Here is an 8,198-nt window from a genome sequence, read left to right as displayed (position 1 = left end):
TGTTGTATTCAAAGATTTTATTAAAAATATCAACATTTTTACATATTTCAGTTAGCTCTGTCAAAAAACTATTTGTTTTTCCCAACTTTCTTCTTAGTAATACTTTTTAGTCTCTTTGTTTTAGTGCTCTTTTTTAGTGGAGTTGCTTTTTCACCAATAAATGAATCATTGGAGTATCTTTTGTTTTTTAATGAGGCATCAACTCTGTCCTTAGGACGAGACTGATTTGAATTTTTCTGCTGTGCTTTCCCCTTCTCAACACAATGCTTCACTCGCAGCTTTCTTCCCATTAGATCAGAGTTGTTCAGTTTCAGAGCAAGGTGTACAGCATCCGTACTCTACAAAAGCAGATATTCAGTTTAAAAGTAGCATTCTTCCAATTGTTGACTTTCAAATAGTTGTCTTTTTTTTTCCTCCTCTTGTAAGCACAATTTTACAACAGACAGTGCCAGATTGCTTGTTTTATTGAATGACACATCTCTGCTGTGCTCTGAAACATGAGCAAACCTATATAGTCCACACCTCAGGCATTTCAAAGCAGATACTTGGAAACAAGTTCTCAGTCAACCTACACAAGATGTCAAAGAAAGAGGTGGCGAGATGAAAGAGAAAAAACAGGAGCAGAGAGAATGGTATTGGGCTGCAGGAAACACTAAGGCAGACCACACTGGGAGGCTACTGAGAGAAAGCAAACTGTAATGAATCTGACGCAGGGTGAGCTTATTTTAAGTGCCTATTGAAAAGAATCCCACTTATTCAGAAATGGGTGAAAATCCCATTTATGCCAAGTGAATTCATCTTTTCCTCCTTTAAATTTCTAACAAAAATTTCATTTATTTCACCTCCAACATTTTGCAACTTTTCGTCATACACAGCTTAAAATAGTTTGCTTCGTATCTGCTTCCACAGGACTAGTCTTCCAAGTTACGTCTAACATACAAAAAATGCTACTTTTTAGTGCCGTATATAAAGGTAAAAAACAAACAGGACATAAAGGCAAATCCCAATGCAGTTTGAGGAAAGCTACTAGTGTCCTGAAGCATGCCATTCATACATACCTCAAAGAGAATATAGCCAAAGCCTTTGCCCATGCCAGTCTGTCTGTCTCTCACAATTCGCACTGCTACTACATCTCCACAGTCAGAAAAGTGTTCTCGCACAGCATCATCACTGATGTCTGCAGGCAAGTGCAATAAGACAGATGACTTTTCAGAAAGACAGATACAGAAGCCTGACCAAAATCTTTTGCCTTACCAAATATTTTATATTTGCCTGTTATAGACAAAGAAATATACCTAGTCATTCAGGAAAAATACCAGCAAGTTACTAATGCAGACTTTAGTTCTATTTATTTTGATAGTTACTGATTCTCTAGTTTTGAAGAGTAAGATAAAATCAAATCACAAAGAAGGCACAGACTGAAATTAATCTTTCAAATAATTTATCATTTGAACCTGGAAGAAATTAAGATTTGTGCTGCATTTTTATAGCTCCTCCTTATGCCCAAACTTATTTCCGAACATTAATAGCAATGACACCAAGCTTGAGCTGGCAGTTCTTAAGGTCATTAACTCATTAATCAGTTAGCTCATTAACCAAAATGTGAATTTTAGCTGAATAGGAGAGAACRGATTTAGAGCTTTTACTCACAGGTGCTACAACTCTATCCTAATAATGGGCACATGTGTTAGGCTTTCCCACACCTATGCTATCAGAAAGACAAGCATGACATACCAATACCAAAATATAGGTTAGTCTCTTTTCTGTATAAGTATACCTTATACTATTGGTAGATTCCTTTACCCAAGTGTAATCGTATCTGCACCACTGGAGAAGGTCTGAATAGTACAGGTTTCATTAAAACAATAGGACTTAGATAGGCTGACAAGGGTTCAATCTGCCGCAGTCATTTCCAGAGCCCTGTCAATGTCTGAACTGTTTCTTCTGCAGGATACACAGACCTGGTACAACATCTACACAATGGGCTTAAGAAGTGTCACCAAAACCCAATTTGTCACCTATCCAGCTTTTCAGACAGGTCAAGTATTAGGCTGCGAAAATCTGTTTATTTAGCATTMCTGTTAGCAGTACATGACACAGCTCTGTGTCAGGTCACAGGCACAGGACATGCATTCATCCTGCGTATTTACACATCCACATCACTACAAAGTTGAATGTTTTTCCCAGCAACCTGACTCTACTAACATCCTTCACACGGACCCCATCTGACAGTGATACCTTCATCTACTCTCCACTCTACTCAGAAGCAGCTAAATGTTCATTAAGCTCTGACTTGAACCATACAGTATGAAGTGCCTCCACACAGTAACAACCAATTGCCAATAACTGCCTGTACAGAATTGCTCACTCTGTGGTTCTCAGCATCAAAAACAGAAGCTGCCACTGTGCATCGCTTGGAAGTGGTTCACACACAAGTGGCAGTATATGTGTAACAGTTTAGGAAATCAATGGCCTAAGCAGTTCAATCMTATTTATTTTAAAAAATTGTCAAGTAAAAAAGAAAAATTAAAAAAAATGTATTTCTAGCAATAACAACACAAGAATACAATTCACTTGCAGAATTTGCCAGAAACTTACAACTCCTTCAGGTGTTTCAGAGAAAAATTAGATGAGTTATTTTAAAATTTAATTCCAGTAAAGGATGCTTAGCTACCTAAACATGCTCCATAAATAACAGATAAAAAAAATCCTAATGTCAAAATATTCAAAGTGAAATAATGGTGCATAYGACAATCCATTTTAGACTTACCATATGAGAGATTTCCCAAGAATATAGATCGTTTATTGTCATGCTAAACAAAATAAAGAAGAAATACAGGACAGTAAGTTATTTGTTACAGCAAAAAACCAGAAAAGTCCTTTTCAAGTCATGTATATTACTTACTGAAYTGTTTTTCGATGCAAGGTCAACTCTGATATGAAATCCACTTGCAATTTGTGTTCCATTTCTGTTGTAGCCAAAAGAAAAAAAAAAGATTTTAAAAAGAAAATGAGTAAGTAGTACTTAATTAACAAACTCACTATGTAGCATTAGTCCATAAGCAAATYCACTTTTAAGTTCAAAGAAATGGGGGTTTTTTGATTAAAGCCAGAGAGAGGAGGCAATTTATCTTTTAATATCTTTGTAAATCCAACTGTTCAACAGAGGATAAGGAATAAAACTGAAACTTACTTTTTTAGAGCCTTAACGGCATCACATTCTTCCTTAAAAACAACATAAGCATTGATGTACTTCATGTTAGGGTGTACCTTACGCCTGAAATAGAGGGAGAAGATGCATACTGTTTAAATAATTCTCAAAGCATGCCCAGCGCACACGCATTACTTGTTAAACACATTTATGCCTCCTGTTTCACGCACAGTAACAGCTTCACTTCCCCTAAAGGCTTAATTAGCCTATCATGTCCAACAGAGTTCCACTGTACATCTTATACTGTCTATATACACACCCACATTAAGTTTCCTCAGCTCATAAATACAACCAAAAAAATTCAAGATTTTTAGCACTTCATCCTTCTCTTTTCTAGAAGGTAAGAGATGTAACCTACATAACTGATTACTTACTACTATAACAGATAAGATTTTTTTTTCCATGACAGGAAAAAAAGAAACTTACCTACACACAAAGATAACTAAAAAGTCAAAGATATGCAGAAGAAAATAAATGAATGTAGCCAAACATGTAAAAACACACACTTAAAAATTACTTTTTTGTCTTGAAAAATAAAGCATGAAAGTTGCAAGTAGAACCTACTTTATGGCTGCTAATTTTTTGGATAAAGTATCTTCTGCTGGAACCTGTAAGATAAACAGAGCTTTAGATAAGTGGCTTTTACATCCATCTAGCTCAAGAATTTGTTCTTGAGGACACAGAGGAAGTCAAACAGGCACTGTTCCTACTCATAGTAACATAGCCAATACACAGAGCAATTGTAAGTGGCTATTCATACACTTGACCTAGGAAGACCTCAAAACTTTATAGGTTGCTTTGACTTAGTCTGTTACATTTCCCGAGTGCTAAGATAGTTATCTTCAGCTATTTAACACATTACATTGATTTGCAAATAGTATGTCCTTGCTACAGTAACTTAAAACCAGCTGAATAATACCTTAACTAAAAAAAAAGCAGTAATAAAGGCATTCTTCTCACAGAGAAAATACAACTGTGATGATATTAACTGCTATTATAGGAAAAGTAAAATGTAATGAAAGGAAAGAGGTATCTAGCATCTCGGGTAAATTCTCCAAGGCTACAGTTCTAAAGGGGGATGAGGAAGGAAAAGAGGAATAAACAATCAAACACACCTGTTTCTGAACAAATGAAGCTACAAGCCTTATGAATACTAGGCTTCAAGGTCAGAAATTTGATTTTATTAAAGGAAAGAACATACCACAGAACGGAATCGAATGGATTCTATTTGGCCATATTCTTTAAAAAGAGACTTCAGCATCTAAACAAAAGACATATTAGATATTCAATACATCTTTTTCGTCCTGGAAACAAGAATTATATTGTTGAACTACTTGTAGGTTTTTAATTATTTTCATTTCACTCACGAGGTGGGAAATATTAGCTGACTTTTACATATCTATGACAATAATTTATAATGTTGAAAGGATTATTAACGCACACAAGCAATTTATAACGATTTCTGTGCTGCTTATCCTACTGATTGCTACAACTGAATTCGTACACCTTACTATAAAAAGGTATAATAAATTTAAAATATTTCATGCAACAATTTTAAACATTATTTGGATTCAAAATCAGATGAAGATTCTAGCTTTGTACTCCTAGTTAATTTAATAAGTCTTGTCACTGAAAAAGAAATTAACCAATTATACTGAAGAGCAATTGCATCCAGTGCTGTAAACAGCCTACCTCAACTAAAAAAAGAGAGAGAGAGAGAGAGAGAGAGAGAGAGAGAGAGAGAGAGAGCGCGCGCATTATTTCCTGCTTTCACAGAAAGCAATTTTATTCACAGATACGTTATTTTGTTATTTTTCAACTGGAGACATCCCCTTAAACAAAGGGCTGACATAATTCTTTTCATTTCTTTAACTGACAGCATCTACTCTCATACCTGAGCAGTACAGTTGACAGGCAGATTTCCAACAAAGACTGTTCTTCTGTTTTTTATCATTTCCTCAGCTTCATTTCTTTTCTTTTGTTTTTTTACTGTAATACCTGTATCTGAATTAACCACACATTTGGTGACAGCATGAGAAGTTTGTGTTTTTTGCTTCTTTTTGCTTTCAAACTCTTTTCGTTCCTCTTCTTCATCTGCCTGTTCCAAAGCACTCTCCCTTTCCAGAAAAATATATACAAATTAAAACTGACAAGGAAAAGCACGGCTTTTGAGGTCAAAGAAGTGAAGCCTCCAAGATTTTAATTTGTATTTTAAATGAAGATATTAAGATTTTCAAACATTATTTTTCCCTATTTATTATGCATTAAACAAACAAATCTGATCATTCCACAATAGAAAAAACAATTATTTGCTGTCSTAGTGACCTTGCATTCATTTTTAGTAGGTATAAAGAAAGAACTCAGAAGTAAATCATATTTTATATTGTCTAGAATTTAAGAGGAAAAAGAAAAGCATTTTCATAATTGTACACTAAAAAAAAAAGGAAAAAAATTTCCAATATCCAGGGCTCTTGTAACAGAAAATTCTTTGAGATTCACAAACAATAAGTAGATTTGAAGAAGCCTCTGAAATGCAACAAGCACTGGAATAGCAAACAAATGATAATGTTTCAACAGCACAGAAGATGCAACAATATATAATATCACAAAGGGCACACTTTATTAGCCTCATCAAGAGCTATAATCAAGTGAATTTAATTACTCATGAGCTATACAGAAAATAACTTTGTCCATCTTTCGACAGTATCTTCAGTTCACCCTGCATTTTTAAGAGAATGGGCACTGTGCATGTAAGCCTCAATGCACAAAATAGTTTTTGTCACAGTAGAGCTACTAGCCTAGAGGCAGGCATGATAAGGATCACTAACTCACTCAAGCACCTTGTTCCTACTGGAACACACTCCAGAACAGAACACATCTAAATCTAAATCTACATGCCCTCTAGGCAACTCTTTAACAGAGTTTTTATTATTTCGCAGAGCTAGGACCTAAATATCTCAACTTACTCTGAGAGAGATATTATCCCTTGAGACAAATTATAGGAAGTTACCCATGCAACAGCAAACCTCTTAAAACAAAAAGTTAGAGTGAATAGTAGAACAGAACTTTGTTGCTTCACTAAGCTCATAATCTTATGATTAACCTAATTGGGATTGTATTTTTTTAAAAAAAAATCTTACCACAAAAGTATTATCTACTCACCTGTTTGCCAATTTTTTCTCTGCTTTTGAAAGTTCCTTCTTTTTAGCCTTCTTCACACTTACAGGAAGTTCTTGTCTGATAGATGAGCTGTGATCCTCTGACACTTTCTCCGCATCTTCTGTATGCTTTCTCTTCTTATTTTCCTTAAAAAATTTAAAAGACATTAGCTTGGAAAATAAAACTCCCCAAACATTCTACAATTATTTTATATATTGTGTTATATTTGGAATGCCACTGATAGAAGCCACTAACTCTGCAAGAAGAGATGTTTCCTAAACCCAGATCTCTCTGATCATTGGTGTAGCCATCCCACCACCTACCCTTGTCATATCATTTCTACTCTTAACAGAATCACCATAAGAGCAGTTTATGAAAAATCAATCAGTGCTAAGTAACTTACATTCCAGAAAGCTATAAAAAGAGTCGATGTATAAAAATGACTATAGTCTTACTACAAGATGGTAATATAAACTAACTCTATCTTTGGAAAATCATCTGCCCCTCCTGCTCCTTCCAGTAAAAGCGGTTTATTTATACTTTCATAGCACGAAGAAAAATGACACAGATTAGAACTGCTCATTCTGGATATGCTTTAAACAGTTTAAAAGGTCTGTAGAATATCTGTGCTACATGAAAMAGATATCCTCAGAACAACCATCCACCATGCCAGCACATAAGTTTTCTGACAGGAACCAATGGCCTTGCTTAGCCATGTCCCTGGTTTCCATAGCCTGAAAAAAAGGCAGCAGTTATTTTCAGAAAGATACTATTCTCTTCTAAACATGGTATGATGAGCATGTACTTCTTTTAGGACCAAATTCTGCCTTATTTCACATATTGTGGATATAAGTCAGGGCTGATTCATAAAAGGATGCTACAGAAAACAGCGTTGAGGTCTTTGAGCYCAACGCTTTTTCCAGATAAGAGGAAAGACTTTCTGCGTTATCCAAAACCCATTGAAAAATGTTTGATCACAGAGCAATACTTTTTATCTAACAAATTTGTGATGTAACAAGCATCAAATGTTTTTAGACACATAAAGGTTATGTGTAATGGGTACAGCTGCTGCCTCTGAATGGCTCCATTTGTGTAAACAGATTTCCTTTAAAATTTGCATACACTGCAAATAACAGACAAAACTAGTAATCACGTAAGAGAAGCAGTATGCATCTACATGTTAGCCAGGAAAATCACTGGTTTAAGGATACTATACCCTAACATCATCAATAAAAATATTATTTCTCTTTCAAATAAAAACAGAATCACCAACTATTATTATTTGGTGTTTTTAATACATTATTATTTGGTCTTTTCCATACCTGAGTAGCAGCGCAAAAGAAAACTGCTCCATTGCAAAAACAGTAACAAAGCACAAAAAGCTATGAAACTTAAACTTTGCTTACAGACGCTACCCACACACAAGAACAGCATGCCTTCTACACCAAATATCAGAACCGACCCAGTCCACAGAAGCAGTGAACTCGGGTAAGAAATTACTTCGCCAGTCTCGCCTTGAGGCTCACGCGCGTACGCGYACGTATGTAAGGACGAGCGGGGGACCGCGTTGCTGCCCGTTTTCCCCCCGCCGCAGGCCAGCGGGGGGCTCGTCTCCTCCGACCCAGCCGCAGCCCGCGGGCGCGGCGGCGGCACTTACCCTGGGCACGGCCACCAGCACCGGCGGCGCCGCGGCGCCGCTGAAGAGCCGCGCGAGCGGCCGCGCCGCTGCCTCGCCGGGRAACAGGCTGTTGACCACCTGCCCGACCACGTACTCCGCGCTCGGGCCCCTGCACGGGAGAACAGCGTTAGTGCAACGGCCGCCGTGGCA

At 36.6% G+C, this 8,198-nt stretch overlaps 1 protein-coding gene across 1 annotated transcript in view; it reads right to left on the bottom strand.

Annotated features, from left to right (window-relative positions):
• The window catches only part of RBM34 (RNA binding motif protein 34), an 11,347-nt gene continuing 3,149 nt past the window's right edge, over positions 1 to 8,198 (bottom strand). Inside the window, exons 2-11 of the mRNA XM_085315410.1 lie at positions 8,028 to 8,157; positions 6,374 to 6,516; positions 5,106 to 5,328; positions 4,413 to 4,472; positions 3,776 to 3,819; positions 3,194 to 3,277; positions 2,906 to 2,969; positions 2,771 to 2,813; positions 1,059 to 1,177; positions 1 to 338 (exon numbers count right to left, since the gene is read on the bottom strand). Of these exons, the coding sequence (XP_085171536.1) occupies positions 69 to 338; positions 1,059 to 1,177; positions 2,771 to 2,813; positions 2,906 to 2,969; positions 3,194 to 3,277; positions 3,776 to 3,819; positions 4,413 to 4,472; positions 5,106 to 5,328; positions 6,374 to 6,516; positions 8,028 to 8,157 (1,180 nt within the window). The 3' untranslated portion in view covers positions 1 to 68. The remainder of the gene's footprint in view (positions 339 to 1,058; positions 1,178 to 2,770; positions 2,814 to 2,905; positions 2,970 to 3,193; positions 3,278 to 3,775; positions 3,820 to 4,412; positions 4,473 to 5,105; positions 5,329 to 6,373; positions 6,517 to 8,027; positions 8,158 to 8,198) is intronic.

This window comes from Rhea americana, unplaced genomic scaffold (genome assembly GCF_003343005.1).
Source record: "Rhea americana isolate MKP2758 unplaced genomic scaffold, rheAme1 scaffold_43, whole genome shotgun sequence".
NCBI lineage: Eukaryota > Metazoa > Chordata > Aves > Rheiformes > Rheidae > Rhea > Rhea americana.
This window is presented reverse-complemented; position numbering and strand designations above follow the sequence as displayed.